At 42.3% G+C, this 21,061-nt stretch overlaps 1 protein-coding gene across 1 annotated transcript in view; it reads right to left on the reverse strand.

Moving 5' to 3' along the window:
* Window positions 1–21,061, reverse strand: part of FBN2 (fibrillin 2) — a 258,206-nt gene that overhangs the window by 55,666 nt on the left and 181,479 nt on the right. Inside the window, exons 26-35 of the mRNA XM_039236691.1 lie at window positions 16,519–16,647; window positions 15,618–15,743; window positions 12,826–12,951; window positions 12,241–12,363; window positions 11,960–12,085; window positions 11,514–11,639; window positions 9,853–9,975; window positions 7,024–7,146; window positions 5,306–5,431; window positions 201–323 (exon numbers count right to left, since the gene is read on the reverse strand). Of these exons, the coding sequence (XP_039092622.1) occupies window positions 201–323; window positions 5,306–5,431; window positions 7,024–7,146; window positions 9,853–9,975; window positions 11,514–11,639; window positions 11,960–12,085; window positions 12,241–12,363; window positions 12,826–12,951; window positions 15,618–15,743; window positions 16,519–16,647 (1,251 nt within the window). The remainder of the gene's footprint in view (window positions 1–200; window positions 324–5,305; window positions 5,432–7,023; window positions 7,147–9,852; window positions 9,976–11,513; window positions 11,640–11,959; window positions 12,086–12,240; window positions 12,364–12,825; window positions 12,952–15,617; window positions 15,744–16,518; window positions 16,648–21,061) is intronic.

A 21,061-nucleotide genomic window follows, 5' to 3' on the forward strand; every position in this document is an offset into this window, starting at 1 on the left:
TGCTTATATTAAAAATGTATCAATTCCATAGTTAAATATAAATGTGTCAGAACGTAGATTTCTTTTTCCAAAACCTGCCTTACACAAGGAATATAACAGGCTAAGCGGAAGGCTAAGCAGAAATTTCAGGAATTTTTATACTTAGCACAAAACATTCATCTCCACTAGTAAGAACACATCAAGCCCTTAGCTGGCCATACCTGTACAGTTTCCTCCGGTTCTGTCCAATTCATAACCATCATCACAGATACAATGAAACATTCCAGGCAAATTATTACATGTTCCAAACACACAAATATTTTGGAAGGAGCATTCATCAATATCTGAAGACAAAGAAATAGTAATCTCTTATTTACAAAAGCAATTTGATTTACTGTATATAATGTTAACAAAGTTTTCTATCTCCCCAGATGATTTTATGCAGTAAAAAATTTTGTTTTTTTGTCTCAGTAGACCACATAAATGGCCAACAACTAATGCTTTTATATGGAACCAAGATTGAAAAGAAAGATTTTATTTTACTAAGGATTTTAGCTGCCATGGGTTATAATATACTTAAAAAGAAAAAGAATTGGCCTAAGTCATAAAAATAAAAAACTACATTCAAACATATCAAAGGATGGTAAAAAATTAAACATAAAAACAAATTCCAAGATTCTAACAATTTAATACAAAAATGTTTTACAAACATCCACAACATATAAAGTATATAACATAATATTTAAAGTATTAAATACATCATTAAAATTATTCAAGTTTAACTTTTTAAGTTTTTTATTCTGTAATCTAATCTGTTATCATAAACTCAGTTGTAACCAAGGAAATAATTTTTTCTAATAGCATATAGTAAGATCATCCATTGTCCCACATTCTCACAAATTTCATTAAAATGTCTCCATTGAAGTGAAGTCATAAATTTAGTTTATGAAACTCTTCATGAAGGCTTAACTTAAAGTCAAAAAAGGAGAAGTTACCGCTTCTTATTCATATGAAAATGAAGGCATGTTGTCTGTGTACAGCTGTAGAAATATTCTGTATTTCTACTCGTAGGAAGAGGCTGGACATTTTTGTACACAAATGACCTCATATTCTGAGAATGTAAAGCAGGCATGTCATTTTAGGCTAGACTAGACCAGTCACGCTAACATGCTGTCTAGAGACAGATCTTAAGTATAAAAAGGTCTGCAGGTCATTCCTGATAGTTAAAAAAATAGTACGTTTCAACTATATTAGATTTCAAGTGTGGTTCAAACTGTGTTTAAACGATCAACTGATGCATAGGGATACCTGGTTGCCTCAGCTGGTTAAGCAGCTGACACTTGATTTATGCTCAGTGCATGATACCACAGTTTGTGAGTTTGAGCCCCACACTGGGCTCTGCGCACAAAGAGCGGAGCCTGCTTTGGAGCCTCTCTCTTCCTCTCTCTGGCCCTCCCACACCTGTGCACTTGTGCTCTCTCTCACATGCTCTCTCTAAAATAAAAAACGTTAAAAAATTTTAAAGATCAACTGATGTATAAATGTGACTTTTCTTATGTTGAGCTAAACAAAGCTACTCTCTTTATACAAATGAATAAAAAAGACTCATTAAACTTGTGTTCATCTATAGGTGAAAATAGAATTGTATTATCAGCCCTCTTCAGAGTCATTTAACTTTCAAATGACCTTTATTACAAATAACTTCCATTTAAAAATAATGTAATAATTGTGTGATACTTACAGTTACACAAGTGAAGTAATAGGTATTTTAGAATACAGTCTTTTTTTTATTAATGCATACTCAGAAATGCAAACAATACAGAAAAGTTTTGTTAGCAAATAGGGAAGACAGAAAGCAACACAGAAAATAAAGCAGCAAAAGCAGAAAATCACTCAGAAATCCATCTACCCAGAATTATGATTGATCAGTATTATTCCAAATACTTCTCTATGCATATTCACAGACTGAAGCTGATTTCTATGCATCAGATTAACATGTATGTATCTCACCAGTTCCTAAAATACTTTCCAATATTAAGAATTGATGAAAAACACTAAAAATTGATCCTCTTTTCCCTTTGTTAAAACTCAAATATGGTTTCTAAACAGTATTAATGGATTCTGTGCCGTGAATGATAAGAAAATGAGCATTCACATTTGCTTCCAACTCATTTTTGTTATTTCTGTAACTTTCACTTTTTAAATATGTATGGCATTTATCATAATCTCTAAAGTACTTAGTATTGATTCTTAAGGGAATAAGGTTTTTACTGCAACTCTTACATTTATTTCTCAGTTGATGGTGTTGCATTGCTCCCAAGAAGGGAGGGCCCGTGGGTGTCTTCTCTCTGCATTAATTTCCTAGGTGACAGTATGCCCAGTGATTTTATAACTGACTGACTGCTGAGGTGAAATATCTTTCAGTCACATGTGACCTCAGAACTCTGGGGGCATTGTTCTCGTGTCTTTCAGTATCAAATGATTCTGTTTTGTTCCTTTCCTTTTCTATCTAGAGCCTGAAGGATCCTTATCCTTCTCTAAGATTTAAGTCCACCAAAGTAATAAGGCTAAGTATTTGTGTTAGGATTTACCACTTGTAACACTCAGTGCTTTCTTCCATCTCAGGAAAATGTGTGGCTGTTCGGTACTGTTCTCTATTCATTTATTTGGGGCTTTCTACTTGACGGGCACCAATTGTACTTGTGTTTATGGCCTTAGAATAGTGTTAACTACTTCCTCCTTTCATGTTCCTATGGTTTTCTTTGTGTATTTTTGTCCATTCTCTATGCAGGTAATTATGCTTTCATCTCTATCTTTACTGTTCTCTGACATTTCTATTTAATAGTTCTCTAATTTTGCCGTGTTGGTACCCATGTTTTTGTTTCCCATGACTCTGCACTTTCCTTTTGTTTTCTCTAGTTTTTATAATCTCTTTGCACTTGTCCACACGTTTGTATTCATATTAAGGTTGTCCATGGCACAAAGCACCTGTGGGAAATGTGCTTTCTTTCCCTGGTAGTGTTTTTAGACTCTGGGTTGGTTCTTCACTTTTTGTGTGTTCTTTGATTGTTCTTCCACGGGACACCTGCAGAGTTCACATCACTTATTTTTAAATTGTGTCTGCACTGCTTGCTCAGCTCTTCTATGAGTTTTTATATACTGATACACTTTAGATGGGTGTGTTTTGATATCCTCCTCCCCCTTTATCTAGGCATTATTTGGAAGACAGACTGGGGTACAAATTTCATTAAACTGCTCTTCTGTTAGACCAAACTTTCCTAAGGTGGAGAAGAGATGTGGGGACAAATATGAGAAGAGCTGCCCTGGTCACTGTGTGCTCTCTGCTAACGAACCTGGCCTCTGCTCTGTCTTCACACACGATACCAAACAGTCTTCTCCATGTTTACTCCACTGATGGGGTCCTAACCTATTCCTGAGGAGCTTACTACAGGTTTTGTACTCTCCCATTTTGGTGGAGAATACTGAGAAATGGTCAACTGCACCAAGTGTTTGGACTCTACAGAAATTCTGAGGCTGAGAATGCCTCTGTGGTGAGAAGTAGATGCTGAGGAGAAAATGGTGACCAGAGGGTCAAGTCAGGGGGGCATATATTTATAATCAGATCGGAAGACCTCAAGAAATTAAATCCCTGAATTTGGGAGAAACATCAAGGAGAAACGGGCAGAACCATGGAATAACATTTCTGGAATCTCAAAATCTGGCATTTAGCAAAGAGGAGCAGGGTCTCACTGAAGATGAACTCCTTGTGAGACACTCTGCTCACCCTGGCAGCTGGCAGTTCCCTCCCTGGCAATGATATACTATGAAAAACCAACAGGTGAGGGAAGGGCAGTAAATACAAAGTGTCCAGCCTCACCTCAGGGAAGGTCTGGGGAGAAGTTCTGGAAGGGCCATGGCCACAGATAAAGGAAAGAATTACAAAGGGGGAAATTATTACACACAAAGAATTAATTTTTGAAATTTTTTGTTGGCCAAAGTATCTGGCTGCTGCTCACTTGCTCCTTTTCCCACCAACTCATGTCAGGTTGAGGTGAGTAATAAATCATGTAATCCCAGAACCACAATGACTCACATTTTCTACTAACTGGCTTTGGTACTTACAAGAAACCAGGGCTGGCGGTGGGGGGGAAACAAAACAAAGTTCAGTCTACAGTGGTCTTAATGAAATGCATTAGACTCTGCTCAATCTAACAGGTCAATGTAGAAGCATGAATGCTTCCAGTTTCTACTGTCTTTCCCCGGGGGCAGTCTTCATTCTCTTGTTCTGAGTCTCTAAAAACTGGTGAAAATTTATGGAAAATGCCGTGACCTTTTAGGCACACTTTCTTCAGTAACACTTCAGGGAGTGAGGCAGAAACAGGCTCTAACTGAGCCATTTTAGATGGCATAATTGGTTTTTATTTGGTTCCTGCTGCTGAATTGTGTGCATGAATCGTGTGTGCTGGTATTTGCTATTTCTGGTCATTTCATTAGACACTAGTGTCCAGAGAGACTGTAATCTGGTTTCCTTTTATAATCTTTGCCCAGCACTTAGCCTCAGTTACTTGTTAAAGGTTTTCTATGAATCCCTAATTTTGTTAAAGCCTTCTGATTCACTAGTGATTTTTCATCTTCTTCCTTTCTTCATGTATATTTTTATGTACTCCAAATGAAAACAGTGACAGCCCAAAACTAAATATAAAGTGAACTAATTTAAGCCTCTAAATTGAGAGAAAATTCCGATTCTTTTACTTGGAGAGCAATCACACGAGTCACAAGTCTTATTTCTAGGAAAGGGGGATGATGTCATTGCTGAGGGGAAGGACACGTTGCTCTCAGGCAAAAGGTGATCTTGAGGCATCCCTGAGGGAGCCTTCCCATCCCAGACAGACAGACAGACATCAGACCAAAACATGAAGGAAAAAGCCCAAAATGAGCTACTAAGGTTTTGATAAACACATTAAATAGCAATGACTAGAGTAGATAATAGATCACATTTTTAAAAAGCTGAATAGTTTTTCCACATGTCATTCATTTAGTAAGAAAAAGAAAAAGAAAAAAAAAGAAATGGTTAAAAAGAAAAAAAAAAGGAATGAGCCAAACTTCCAACTTGTTGGCTCTCGGCCAGGAAAACTTCATAAGAGATGAAAGCCGCCTTCATCATTATTCATTCGGCAAAATAATCCATGCTTAAACGAATGGCTTTTATATGTGCAGCATGTGCTGTGTATTCTGCTTCCAGGTGGGGCCCGTTCCAGCCCTTTCTGCGGTTTCATGCGCTGTAGTTGATCCAACTTGGAAATGAGTTGGAATCGCAGTGACCCACCTTGGCAGGACCTGCTGTCAGACGCTGGAGTGAAGCCCATCTCACACTCGCAGCGATATGCACCCGGGACATTGAGGCACTGTCCGTTTTCACAGAGATTTATGTTTTCAGCGCACTCATCAACATCTGTGGAAGAAGCACATTACATCTCTATTAGGTTCCTGACTTATTGACAAGGTTTTCCCTGCTCTGTAAGTCCATTTTACTGGCTTGAGCAGGTGCTCGTTAAGAGGAGACGACAATCACACTCACCTACACAAGGGCGAACGACTTGATCACAGAGCTGCTGAACCTACACCCTAACATTCAATCACCACATCACTAACGGGAAGGAGGCAGGTGTCTCCCAGATCCGTCTCAGTTCTCTTTCATGCCAATGTGGTGCATCAGTATGACACTGACATCACTGACAGATGACCAAGAAGGTTGAAATTAATCCTAAAATGGTATCTATTATAACATTATGTTGTCAAGTAAATGAACATAGTTTTTCCACTAGTTCAAGTCTGTTTCAAGCACATTAGGGCTGTTCTCATAGAACGAGGAGAATGTCTTTCATGTCACTACAATTATATTCAATACTTCTGTCTTAAATATGCAAATGGGCATTATTCATAGACAATTCAGTTAATTCTATAAAATGGAAAAAAGGGGACAGGGCAGAAAGCAATGTTCACAGAGGGCCTCATATCTGGCAGGCAGTTGCTGGCTGCCTGTCTCGGATGCTTTCCTTCAGTTCACCAATTCTGTGCAGGTCAGAAAAGGAATAACCTGACGCCAAGAGAGGCCAGCCATATGGTGGGAGTCACCAGGAGCCAAACTGTCCCTGAGCCTGACACCAAGGCCAGGCCCTTTCCTCCATCCCACGGTGCAGGGAAATGCTCAGAAAGATGCAATAAGCCAAGGTTTTAAAGGATAAAAACTTTAAAAATTAATTGTGTTTACTTAAGGCAACAGAAAATGATAAGTCTGTGTTTTTGATGTCGACAATCAGAAACAAGAAAAAAGCTAGGACTCTGTCTTTTAACATGGGGCTGAAAGCGTGCACTGAAATTCAACTGAGGAACACTGATCTCCACAACTTGTCTCCTACTTTATGACCAGCAAGACAATGCAGTCATTCACAGGAGTTTAAGTAGATGTCTTATTCACAAGGGATGCAGAATGAACAGCAGCTAAATAGCAGCTAATGTTTACTGAGCTTTAATGATGTGTTTTTCTAAATCCTTGACTTGTATGACTTCATTTCTTCCTTTCAATACCGGTGGTGATCTGAGATTCTGACAAGCACATGACATAGAAATAATTGGCTGGAACATAACTTGCATCTTAAGATGCTGAGCAGTTTATCCACATGTCATTCATTTAGCCATAAAAAAAAAAAAAAGGTGCTATTATGGTTACTGTGGCTGTTTTAAAATAGGGAAATTAAGGCCATACAGGTGATATGATTTACTTAAGGCTACAAAGCCAGTAAGCTGCAGAGGCGAAATCTGAATCCAAGGGTCTGATATCTGAGCATAATAAACAGAATTATTTAAAAGTTGTTTAGGTCTTGGTGTTTCGCCTAAAAGAAAGATACATATTCACCTGTATGTCAGATGTAAAAACAGACAGACAATTTCAGCCCCTTTAACTCTACTTTTCTTCAAATACAGCAAGTTTAGGGAATGTTCTGTGAAAATCGTGCAAGGACACACCTCAAGATTCTCACCCACCTGAACAGGTAAAGCCATCTCCAGTGAACCCTTCAGAGCAAGCACATCGGTAGGAGCCTGGGGTGTTAACACACTGAGCATTGACACTACATTGGTGGGTTCCGTTTGAACATTCATCCAGATCTGCGTGCCAAGGGAACAGAGTGATAGAGTTCACAAAGGACAATGGAACATCTAAACACATGAAATGATTTTCATTTGTCTTAATTTAAATGTAACCTGGACAAATGGGATCTGTTTTCATTTACCTATAAGGCCGCAGTTCTAATTCTCTATGATCTCAGCCCCACAATCCAAAACGTCTGTTCTACAAACAGGGACTAAAATGACTAATAAAAGCATTTGTGAGATGCCTAATAAGCTAGAATTTTAATGGCTAAAACATAAACCAGTGCTAGTGTTCTGACTTCCACTGGGGGCAGATGTGATTGCTGGTTTCTTTACCACTAAAAATGGGTCAATTTCTAAATTCAATTACTGAATTTCAGAGCAGGAAAATTAGCAAAGAGTTTACAAGTTCCTTTCACAGATGAGGAAACCAAAGTCAGATTCTTGATCTCATGGAGCATAGTCTAGAAGAAATGACAAATGCTACAGTTAAGCATCTGACTATTGATTTTGGTCCAGGTCATGATCTCATAGCTTATGAGATTGAACCTTGTACCAAGCTCTGTGATGACAGTATGGAGCCTACTTACTTGGCATTCTCTATCTCTCCTAATCTCTCCACCCCCTCCTCCACTCACATGTGTGCACAAGCTCTCTCCCTCTCTCTCAAAATACACAAACATTAAAAAAAAAACACACAGAAAATTACATTACCTTAAGTATGTTGTATGTACCATGAAGAATTGTTACAATGGGCAAGGAGAAAATAAAAAGAGTATCTAATTTGGACTGTAGGAACAAAGAAGGTCCCACTGAGGAAGGAGTTTTTGGTTAACTTCAGTCCTGAATGATGAATCAGAGTTAGCCTGTTGCATGAAAGTAGGGAAAGGTACTCGTTGCAGAGGGAAAAGAACTTAGAAAGATGCTGAGGAGGAAAAGGAGTTGATGTGATTTAAAAAAAAAAATTAAAGAAAGGCCAGAGTCACAAAACACAATGTGGGAGCGCTTCTATCACAATGGGAGTGATGGAAAATGAAGCTGAAGAGGTACTGGGAAGAGGTTGCAGGGTCCTGTGAACCACTGGTAAGGAAGCTAGATTGTGTCCTAAATTCAATGATTAAAATGACAATTGTCGAGGCGGGTGGCTACATCAACTCAATGTCTGACTCTTGGTTTCTGCTCCAGTTATGATTTCTCAGTTCGTGAGTTTAAGCCCTGTATCAGGCTCTGTGCTGACAGAGAGGAGCCTGCCTGGGATTTTCTATCTCCCTCTTTCTCTGTGCTCCTCCCTGCCTGCTCTCTCTACACCTCTATCTCTCAAAATAAATAAGTAAAAACTTAAAAAACATGACAATTGTAAAGAGATCAGATCCATGGTTTAAAAGGTCTGTCTGGCTACTATGTGGAGAATGGATTACAGGCCCAGCAAGTGAATGAGCAGACATAAGAACAGGTTCTTTTGGCATCCAGCAGAGAGAGACAGACAAACAGAGACAGAGACAGAGGGAGGGAGGGAAGGGGGAATGACTGAGATCAGAGTGGAAGATGGCGATGGAAAGCAGATAATGAATTTGGATGATATTTTGGAGTAGAAGTAGTAGTTAAATCTTCTGTGTTTTGCAATAGTTGGCAGAGTGATGGACAGACAAGCACAAAGTATGGAGGCTAGAAGACAGAAAGCTAGTAGCCAACGGGGCTAAAAACCGGCCTGGGGATATGGCTGAAAAACTGTGTGACTAATGACAGAGCGGCAGCTGGGCTAGGAGTGGGTAGTTAGTGAAATGAATGATGCCAATCACCGAACATGACTTAGCAGAGTTATTTGGAAAGCGTGATCATTTAAATCCGTAGTCAGTTCCTAAACATTTGGCAAGTATAAAACAAGTGAAGGGCGAAGAGTATATTCACATTACCGGAGGTTACTGTTAACAGATCTAAGGCTTACTGTGGAATTCTCAAGTTTTAAGGAGTAATCCTAGGGAGGTCAGTTCAGCTTGTTTTATTTTCTATTTTAGGTCGACCCAGGTAATTTTAACCAGCTGGAAAAATGCTTTGTTGTGAAGGCATGTCAAACTGCGGGCATATGAAGTGGTGCTTTGTGCAACACGGAGGGTAACATCCAGCCCTCTGCTCTACAGCTACATAAGGCTTATCAGACTCCAGCTCAGCTGAGATAAAACCTGGAGAACGGCAAGCGCTTCTCCAGTCTCCTCTGATTTTTCGAATCAGACCTCGGAGTATCCACAAACGTTTTTGCTTTCTCTGGAAGAAGAATTCTTTTCTGCTCAGAAGGTGGTATTGACCAGGTACAAACTTAGCTTATCTGATAAAACCTTTTCATTTCCTTCATGTATTTCCCTGGGTTCCAAGTCTCACCGATTGCTCTATGAGAGCCTGGAAAATTACGTGAGTCGTTGTTCATCATATATCTGTTCGGATTTCTGGCTACACATCAAATAATTTTACCCAACAACAATACCACATTAAAAAACAGACTGCCAAGGCAGGCCACTGTGGCTTGATAATTTGTACCAAAGATCAAGGAAACTCTTAGGCAGGAATTACCTTACAAATGAAGGTAGTCTTTGAATTTTCAAGAGAATACGGGCAAGGGAAGAGTGTGCTCCTGTGTCGGTATGTGGGTTAACAACTGTGCAAAGAAAAGCCTCTAAGAATGTCGGGCCTTAGCAAAACAAAGCATGTTCACATTTGCAAACTCACCAATACATTTGATGCCATTTCCGACCCAGCCTTCTCTGCAGCTACACCTGAAGCTTCCCGGGACGTTGAGACAGGAGGCGTGCATGTCACAGTTGTGGGCACCAATTTCACACTCGTCCACGTCTGAGAAGCCACAGTTAATATGAGGAAGATTAAATACAAAGCTAATTAATTCTACTTCCAAGTATAATTCTGCATAGGTAGGATTTGAAAATCAATACGGAAATAGCCAAAACGGTACAGAGAAAAAAGAACATCAACATCATTTTTATTTTTAATTTTCGTATTCTTCAACAAGATTTGGAAATTCATGATGTAAGCCAAACAGGCCTTTTCCTAGAGGAAACTTCCAGCCACTTTCTGGTAAGAGAAGGATACTGCCCCCAGGTAGATATGTGTGTCAGGCCCTCCCCACATCGCTGCCTGGGCCCAGACAAAACTCCATGCAGAAGGCATGGTTACAAATGTCAGGAGAAATCGTATTTCCAAAATGAGACTCTCCTATTCTTTCCTATTCATATTTATTACATGTGTTTCATAAAGATTAAAAGAAGACTGACTTTTAAAATAATAGTGCATTCTTGTCATTTCTAGAATCAATACAGTGTAGTATGGAGTTTTTGAAAACTATCATTTTAGTGTGTATCCATCTATTTATTTGAGAATATGTAACATTCTTCACTGGAAATTTCACCTGGAAAATAAACAGTATGTATATATACACACACATGTACACATACACACAGATAAATATATATTATACGTGTGTGGAGAAACTATGTAGTTTTGGTTCTCCAAAACTTTCTAGAATAGAAAGAATAATCTTTTCTGTCTGGCTAAATGATTATACGTTGTAGATGCTGAAATCACATGCTCTCACACACGCACACATACACACACTCAGGCACACAGAACTATTGGCTTTGCAAAAACATTCATAGCACTGAACATGCAAAGCACCCCCTCTTCCTCGCTCACCTGTTCCTGGAGGCATCAGTTAAGGGCCAAGCTACAGTCCAAGCCACCCACCACCTGCCTTGAGCAAAATGCCCTACAAGAGTCTTAAACTGAACAATGAGGAAGTTCTTGTCAAAACCACTGACCTTGAGACTTCCTTGCACATTTTATGCTAAAGGCAGAAATGTATTTAACAGAGAAAGGAAACAAGAGACACAGTGGGTGGGGTGAGCAAACAAGGTGAAGAGACAAGAGAGAAAGTCACCTGGGGCTGAGGGAAGAGAGGGCAAAAGCACGTAGAAAGAGAAGAGGGAAAAAGAGAGGAAATGATGGGGGAAAAGGAAGGAAGGAAAAGGGTCTACCTAGAAATCTACATGAATTTTTGTGCAGTTACAAGGGCTGCAAAAACAAGCAACAACTAGGGTCTCACAGGTCTGTGGTGCTATGTCCTGATGTCTGTTTGGGCCATGCTCCTCCTAAGAAACGGAAAGCTGCGAAAACAAACGGCCACACAGGAGCCACTCGGGACACACTGCAGGCCCACACACCCACTCAGTGCGCGACCAGAGAAGACACAGACCCACACACACGCTCTGGGGCTGGTGCCATCGTGGTCTGACAGAGGCAAAGGAACAAATGATGGTCAAGTTGGCCTCTGAAACAGGAGAAGCCAAAGCACAAGAGGGTACAAGTTTGAGACCTACCTGTGCATCCTGTGGTCCCCTTCTTGACGGAATAACCCAGCTGACAGTGGCAAATGAAGGATCCCTTGGTGTTCTCACATTCCCCAAACATGCAGATGTTTGAATTCAAGTCACACTCATTCACATCTAGAAAATTTATTTTCAGTACTTTGGTTAATAATTGTTCATCCTCGGAATTCAAAAGCTCTCTTTTACACTCAATAGCATAATGCTGAAACATACAGATAAAAGTCAGAATGTAATAATATATGTGCAAGACATAACATTATTTCTTAAAATTATTTCCAAGTAATTCTTCCATTTCACCTTTCGTATCTTGTATACAGTAGCTTGAATCTTAAAATAACTGAAAAGACTGCTCCCTTGCATGCTTATATGTGTGTGTGTGTGCACATGTACGCATGCAAATGTGTGCATAGGATTTAGCCCATTTTTAGGGTACCCACCAATGCATGTTTTCATGTCCATTGAAGCCATGAAGCCATCATAGCAGAGACAGCGGTACTCTCCAGGAATGTTGGTACACTGTCCCCCGTCACAGATATCAGGGTTATTTTCACACTCATCAATATCTGACGGCAGAAAATTAACATGAGATAAAAACAAAAATGACATTAAGCTCACATACGTATTTTCTTCCCACCCAGATCCACTCAAAGTATCTGGAGCGAGACCTGTAAGAAAACATCAGTGAAGTGTACAAGCCTGCATCTTTTCCGTTCTGTACCTGCGCAGGACCTCCCGTCTGGCATCAGGGCATAACCCTCACTGCAGCTGCACTCGTAGCTGCCTTCTGAATTAGTGCACCGCGTGTCACAGCCTCCATTCATTATCATACACTCGTCAATATCTGTGAAAACAACATCGCCACCACATTAGTCTGTCGGGTCTACTTCCTTTAAAAAAAAACAAAGATAAGCAGTCATTCTTCTTCTCTTTAAACAGATAATACTTAAATGGCTTTGCAGTTTTCTCCCCATTACTGTGTTGGTTTATTGTTGTATTATGGGTCTTTCTTAGCTCTCTACTTCCTTTTAGATATCATTCCATTTGACCTTTAATCTCAGTGGGTCTAAGATTAAAGAACTCAGAAATATCACAGCTATGGAGTTTTGGGTGTTTTCTGTGATAAAACCAGAGATCCCTCTGCAAAACCACAAAATCGATGGCATCTTACAGCTCGGTCCCCATCTTAGATTCATGTTTAGGACACGGGACTTCCCCTGGCTCCATTATAATACACTCAGTGCCAGAAGCTGTCCAAGGCTGACTTGGGAAATATGAGCTCGAGATCCACCCAGCTGTTGCACACCTGTGCAGCCCTGTCGGTCTGGTGTGGCCTGGTATCCCGGGTTACAGGAGCACTGATAGGTTCCAATCATGTTCACACACTTTCCATTTCTACAGAGATTGTCGCTCAGGGAGCATTCATTTATATCTGTGAAAAGATACACAAGATTAATGTTTTTGCAACAACCGCATCACTTAAAGTATCAAGAAATGTCGCACGGAGCACTGGTCTCCAACGGGGTGTGTGTTCTTTTTTTGTTTCAGTTTTTAAGAGTTTTCATGTTTATTTATTCTTGAGAGAGAGAGACAGAGCATGAGCAGGGGAGGGGCAGATCCAGAGAGGGACACAGAATCTGACCCAGGATCCAGGCTCAGAGCCTGATATGAGGCTGGAACCCACCAGCTCTGAGATCATGACTTGAGCCCAAGTTGGATGCTTCACCAACTGAGCCACCCAGGCGCCCTAATGTTTATTTATTTTTGAGAAAGAGAAAGAGAGAGAGAGAGCGCCAGAGCAAGAGTGGGGGAAGGGCAGAGAGGGAGGGAGGCAGAAGATCCGAAGCCAGCTCCAGGCTCTGAGCTGTCAGCACAAAGCCTGATGCAGGACTCGGACTCACGAACCATAAGATCATGACCTGAGCCCAAGTCGGACACCCAACCAACTAAGCCACCCAGGCGCCCCAGGGGGTTTGCGTTCTTCAGGGGGAAGAACAGGAAGATGTAAGATAAACTCCTGGGTGTTCAAAGAAGATGTTGGAATCTATGTTTCTATTTTTTCTATCTAAAATGGTACTGTCCAGTAACGCTCTGTACAGTGATGGAACAGTTCCATATCTCCGCTGTCTAATACACAGCTGCTACTGAGAGGTTCAGACATGAACAGAATGAATGAAATTCATTTTTTCAATTTAATTTTATTTTTTAAGAGTGAGCTCTTTGCCCCATGTGGGACTTGAACTTGCGACTCCAAGCAAAACTGACTGAGCCAGTCGGGTGCACCAGGAATTGAATTTGTCATGTTAATAAATTTTAATTAAATTTAAGTGGCCACATGTGGGTGGTGAACACTGGAACATGTACATTTAGCACATGCCAGAAGTAAAACTTACTAATATTTAATATATGAATTTACACTGGCATGCTCACCTGGTCTTTATTAGAAGGTTAAGAGTAGCCCGAATTGCATGAAGTAACCTGAAGCAAGATGGCTGACTCCACAAGTCACAGGGGCTGATCTCAGGGCCCTCGCCTGTGTGTGTGCTCAGTGTACCTTGATAGGTGGATCTGTGACACCTACTTTAAAATAAACTAACCCTTACAGGAAAGGCAGGTGCCTGATAAAAATTTCTGCAAAGATTTGTAGAATCAAGTAGTGCCATTAACACAATTACATGAGGACAGCAAGGAAAATAGTAGAGTGGAAGATTCCCTCACACAAACTACTTGTGAGACATGATATAAGGTAAAAACACACACAATAGAATCAGGTAAAACAAGACCTTCAGCCCAACTTCTCAAAATCACCGAGAAGACTATGTGACATATGGATTTAACTCTATGATCATTAAATGCGTATTTTATTAAATGCACAAAAATATGCATCTTATATAATATTCCTTTGAGGGGTGCTTTTCTCAGCTATAGGATCCACAGAACCTAACATAATAAACTGAATGTGGAAACAGATCTGTGATTCACTGCATCACAATGAACAAACATTCTGTAATCATCTGTTTCAAAAAATTCCTGGGGCGCCTGGGTGGCTTAGTCGGTTAAGCGTCCAACTTTCGCTTAGGTCATGATCTCGCGGTTCGTGGGTTCGAGCCCCGCGTTGGGCTGTGCTGACTGCCAGCTCAGAGCCTGGAGCCTGTTTCAGTCTCTCTCTGACCCTCCCCTGCTCACGCTGTCTCTCTCTCTCTGTCTCTCTCCTAGAAATAAATAAATAAAACATTTAAAAAAAAAATTCCAGTATCACTGCTAAAATAAAATAAAAATATTTAAAACTTTTAAAATTCACCTATAAAAATGTCTGTTATGTGTATGATTTAAGACTCACCTAATATATTAACAAAGCGATATAAATACGGTTTATAAATAAATACATGCGTAGTATAAAGGTACGCTCAAATTTCACTTTGAAATGGGGCTGTGTGATCTGCTCTATCTTAAACCATTTCACCTGCTCACACTTGCAAGAACGATTTTTGGTGAAGAAAATGCTTTCTGCCTACATCAAGGTTTTCAAGCTAGTATCCAGAGCCCTGTGAGCATGGAGGCCTCTATATACTTAAGGAAAGCAGTAGGATGGAAAGCTCAAAGACCAGCCGCTGGTGCTCTCACTTCACCCCTGCCCCTCAGCTTGGTGGGCCAAGAGACCAGATCTTTCTGTGAGAAGATGGGGAGGAGAGAGCTCATGTGTTCACACACACACAGGAGCAGACTCCATGACGACAGGCATGGGGAGCAGACTCTGCTGAGCAGATGGTAGGTGGATGCACAGGTGAGCCACCAGGGAGAGGCCCTTTCGACAAGAGCCACTCTGTCCTCCCTGGAGGAGGGAACTACGCGGCCTTCCACAGGGTCCCTCATGCAAGATCCTTTCAAGTGTGCGTGTAACCAGGACAACGTGGGCTCCACTGAGTGTGTCACTGAGGCACTCTCTAGGGACACAATGGAGGGGGCTCTGAAGTTCCAACTTTAACCAGCTAACATTTCACATGCCACGGATGACACGTTTGTTAAACTCAACCCCTGATCTTTAGAATCTCAGCACCAAGTGAGCTGAGTGGGTTTAGTGCTTGTGGAGAGACTCACCCACACAGTCCTCACGTGACGGTGACAGCTCGTGTCCCAGCGGGCAGTCACACTGAAAGCTGCCCTCCGTGTTCACACAGGTGCCACCCCTACAAAGGAGAGGGTTACGTTCACATTCGTCAATGTCTGAAAGGTAAAAACGTGAGATCCATTAACGAACTCTGAGAGGAAAACAGTCACGCATACAGCATGGGAGAAAAAGAATTATTATTCGAGTTAAGTGTGACTCAAATGTAATAAGACACAGCTATAAGAGGAGATGGGATAACACTCCCCTCACATTTTCTACTACCAGGAAATACATGGTAAGTTTTACTCTTAAAGAGCGAGGTGTTGAGGAATTTACTCATATTGAAGCGAGTGTGCTCACAAAAGATAAAAATAAACCATTTGTTTCGTATCACCCTTAACTCCAGATAGCGTACATTGCCATCCATTATCAGTAATCAAAAAGAAAAATCATAGGCTGATCATCTTCTGTGTCCCGTGTGGGAGTCCCACGAGTCACACAATATTAAAAAGCCGACCAAAAGGTAGACGGTACCAAAGGAATTTGTAATAACACACAAATGAAGAAAATAACACGGGGTTTGCATGGCTGAATATAAACCTGGGGTCACCACACAACATCACGTGTGTTAAATGAATCCCTTGTGAGCAGTTAGTCTGTGTTGGTTTCAGATTCTATGAATAAACAGAACCCAGTCCCACTGTCGCTCAGGCGCCAAGAGGTTGGGGCTCCCCAAGAGTTATCTAGGAGCAGATTTCCTGTCTGACATTCAAATCTGTTCTCTATCTCAGCACAGCGCCTTGCCAAGTGCACTGCTAGCAGCTCTGCGACATGCCAAGGTCAAGCTATCTGGTCTCTTGGCTGCCGAGCGATGAGCTTCGGCACACTTACCCATGCAGTTCTTCATCATCATGAACCCACTCTCGTAGCCTTCGAAACACTCACACTCAAAGCTGCCAGGCGTGTTGACACAGATTCCACTTCCACAGAGGTCAGGAGAAATCCTGCACTCATCAATGTCTAATGTGCAGGGTTTAAAGGAAATTAAAAAAAAAAAAAAAAAAGAAGAAGAAAAGCATGAGATGAGCAGGTATTCAAGAGCAGAGAGACGGGTGCTGCCTTCCCAGGGCAGGTGCGGCACACTGGAGATGCTGGAGAAGGCAAGGACTGGCAGTATGTGGGTATGTTTACAGGAGGTAGGCTAGGGGCCAAAGGGGTCTTAGGCACATTCCTTTCCCCAACTGCCAAAACGGTCACGTGGTGCCTTTTTGCCTGTGAGAACTCTGGAATTGTGGATTTCTCTTGGCAGCTTCAAAGTGATAACAGCATAGGGCGCCTGGGTGGTTCAGTCGGTTAAGTATCCGACTTCAGCTCAGGTCATGATCTCACAGTTTGTGAGTTCGAGCACCACATCAGGCTCTCTGTTGTCAGCGGGGAGCCCACTTGGGATCCTCTGTCTCCCTCTTTCTCTGTCCCTACCCCATTCTGTCTCTCTCAAAAATAAACATTAAAAAAAAAAAAGAAGCGGTAACAGTATGAGCCAGACAAGGCAGGTGGTGCGGGAGGAAGCAGAGGGCACGTGGACTGAAGTCTCAGGCACCAAGTGACAACGTGACAGTTCTACAACACTAGCCCTCGCCCACCGCAGTAGGAGTATATTGGGGCTGCTGCCTGAGAGCAGGGGCGGCTGGCGACCACAGAGCACCCAGACAGCCTCAGAGGCAGACGTGGCCAATGAACCTTGAGCCAGAGAGCGTGCCTGTATGGCAGGGCTGCGAAACATGCCCCAGATTCACACTCAGATGTGAAGAGGCTAATGACTTGCTTCTCAAAATAAAATATATTTGTGTTTGTTGCTCTTGACAGATGACAGTAAATAAGAATCTTCAACAGCAGTGTTTATATGATCAAAACGAAGGTTTTCTGAGAACTATCCCATGCCTATCACTGAGATTTTTTAATAGAGAAGTCATGTCTGTAAAATAAAATCCAGAAAACATGACGTATTTAAAAATGCTTTTTGTCACAGTAGGAACAAATGCTTTTCCTGGCACGTCTTTATTCTGAGGAATTTTAATTCTGAAGTCTTTCTATCAAGATTTATCAGGGGATAACGTGTACATGCTCTCTTGGGAATGTGTTAGTCTCAGAAAGTCAGATGCTTGCTCTTGGCACTGACCTTTATTTATTTCCCTAATTGTAGGCAATAATGAAAAAAAATGGAATACTTCATTTTAAACAAAATTCTTTTCTTTTTATTTTATTTTGAGAGAGAGAGAGGGAGAAAGTGAGCAGGGGTGAGGCAGAAAGACAGGGAGGTTCAGCGCAGAGCCCTATGCAGGGCTCCAACTCAGGAACCATGAGATATGACCTGAGGCGAAATCAAGAAAGAGTCAGACACTTAACCAACTGAGCCGCCCAGATGCCCCTTAAACAAAATTCTAAACAAAATTCATTAATTCATTTAGGCGATTAATGATACGCATGTTAACTCTCTAACAATCTATCAGTGCCTAGAAACTGGTAGTTAGAGCCATGTGAAGAACATGGAATAAATTTGTCGGCAGAGGAGGGACACATTTTGACAGCTGTGGTGTGGAAGGAGCCGGATGATGTGGAGTGTGGACTCTAGAACCAGATTCCTAAGAACCGGTGCTGGTTCTGTCACTACCGGGTGAAGAAGCTTGGGAAAGCCATTTCACTTCTCTGTGCATCAATCTCCATCGCTGTAAAATGGGAAGTACAGTACAACCCACCTGAAAGGATTAACTGAATCATATTTGCCAAGCGCTGGGAACAGGGCCTGTCTCATACAGAGCACTGTAGCTATGGAAGCTGATCTCTGCTAAAAACTGGTATTTTGGGGGAGGTGGCTTAGAACTCACCCCTGAAGCATGTAGAGGAAGTCTAACTTTAAAGAAGTGACATCAATGGAAAGACAAGAGATAAAGTGCACAGGTGAAGAAAAACAATGCATTTCAGAGTAACTGGATTGTAGAGGGTAATAATTAGTGCAAGGATGGAGGATGGGTATGATTACTGAGGATGTCAAAACATGGGCTTTAAAATATTATTTTAACATCTATTTATTTTGGGGAGACAGAGAGACAGAGTGGGGGAAGGGCAGAGAGACAGAGAGAGAGAGACACACACAGAATTTGAAGCAGGCTCCAGGCTCTGAGCTGTCAGCACAGAGCCTGACACAGAGCTCTGAACCCACGAAGCATGAGATCATGACCTGGGCTGAAGTTGGACCTCAACCGACTAAGCCACCCAGGCACCCCAAGAAGACGGGCTTTAAATGCCATGAAGAATGGCAGTCAACAGTGTCCCACTGTCCCTTCACATTAAATACTACCACACTGCAGTGTGACCAACAACTGTGTTTCTTACACAGTTAAAGAAGGTGAGTTTCGGAATCATTAAGTAACTGGGCCAGTGTCACATCAGAAAGAAGTGGAGTCAGAGCTGGAAGAACACTGTTTTTATCCAGGTTTAAGATTGTGGGAGTCAATGAAAGTTGCTTTGGGGGGAGCAACACATGGTGGTTGGTGAACATGAAAGATAAGACTGGACAATCAATAGGACGGCAGATGACGGAAAAAAACTGCCATGCAGATACCGCCATGCACTGCCTGGTTCCCTTCAGGAAGCAAGGACTTACTGGACTTCCCCCCTCTACTCTTGGAGGTGTTAGTGGCACCAAGTCCTGAGATGTAAACTATCTTCAGGAAATGCCTCAGCTAAGAGGACCCTTCCTTGCAGTCACACCCCTTTCTCTGGGCAGATGTATCCAAAGACTAACCACGCAGGTCCATAAACGCCTAGCCCCTCTGCCCTAACCCACAATAGCTGTGACAGGCCATCTTAGATGCAGAGCTCTCAGTGCGGTGGGCAGAGGACAACACTGGGACTGATCGCCGCCCAGCTGCCCCCGCTTCCCACTCCTGCTTTCTTCCCCTCCCTCCTCTGTGTCGATCCCAAGAGCAATCCCTAGTGAACTTCCTGCACACTGATCTCTGTTTCCTGAGGAGCTGGGCCTGCACCTACAAAAAGAAAGTCTTGAAACAGCTACTGTGATGTAAGATTACATATAATTTAACCACTTGTCTGAGAGAGGGAGAGGTCAAAATTAAGTCTGAGCGTCCTGAGTGAAGTGACGCTATTGCCACATATGAGGAAGCCGCTAGGTGGTGGGTAGGAGGTCTGGGGGGTGGGACACTGGGAAGCTGAAGCGAAGAGGGGCTGTGGGACGGCAGGTGCACATGTGGAAGGGCTCTGACGCAGCACAGAGTTCAGAGCTCACACCGTGGAATCAGCTCAGCAGAGCCCGTCTGCACAGGCATGATGGTGCATGCAGCGGTGAGGGGCAGAGGACTCTGGAAAACGCCAACGGCAGGAAGAATCCGTGAAGATGAGAGAAGAAACATCAGAGGCAAAGGAGGAGGACCAAGATGGGAAGTATCATGGAGACCAAGACAGAAGAAAATCAAGGAAAGGATACGGCCAAGCAGAGAGGTCATGGAGAATATGCACCAACGGAAAGAAATTCTTTTAAACTCCAAAAAAAATGTTTTGTGACAGACTGTAGATGTGCCTGAATGAGGGACAGCAAAACTCAAAATTACATGGGCTCTACAGGAGAGATGAGAGATAAAAGTAGGGACACAGGATGGCAGCATGAAGGTAAAGATGGTGGAGGAAATGGTGTGAACTTGTTTTTGGGCCCAGGAAATTGATAGGAAAGAGGGCTACGCTGCAGAGACAGGAAGCAGCCTGCTGACCAGGGGGGAGCAGGTGTATCAGAGGGGACAGAACACGGAGAAGGGGAAAACTGGGGAAAAGGAAATGTCACTCCCAGAGAGAGAGGTGTGCAGGAAGGGTTCTGGCCATGGGAGTGGATGTCCAGAAAGAAGAAAGTCAGTGAGCAGACATCTGAGAGGGTGTGCAGGTCAGAAGAGGTTCAGAAATTGAGCAGAGAGGGAGCACCTGGGTGGCTCAGTCAGTGAAGCAACCAACTCTTGATTTCAGCTCAGGTCATGATCTCAAAGAGGTGAGATCCAGTCCCACATCAGGCTCTGTGCTGACAGCACAAAGCCAGCTTGGGATTCTCTCCCTCCTTCTCTTTCTGCCTCTCTCTCTCTCTCTCTCTCCCCCTCTTTCTCTCCCTCAAAAAAAAAAAAAAATTAAAAAAAAAAAAAAAAAAAGAAAGAAGTGGAGCAGAGAGTCAGTCAGAGACCTGAGAGGTGAACAGTGTCACTGAGTCCTGCTGAAGGCAGATGCATGAGGTACAGGCAGGCCTCCGCAGACCAGCCACCTGAGCACCAAGCAGGAAAACCATGTGCGGGTGAGGAGCTGGGCAGCAGGAGACACAGATGGTTCAGAAATGCACCAGGATGGTCTAGGTGGGGTGAGGACTTGGTGACTCCAGTAC

This window comes from Hyaena hyaena, unplaced genomic scaffold (assembly GCF_003009895.1).
Source record: "Hyaena hyaena isolate Hyena2069 unplaced genomic scaffold, ASM300989v1 scaffold_115, whole genome shotgun sequence".
NCBI classification, from domain to species: Eukaryota; Metazoa; Chordata; class Mammalia; order Carnivora; family Hyaenidae; genus Hyaena; species Hyaena hyaena.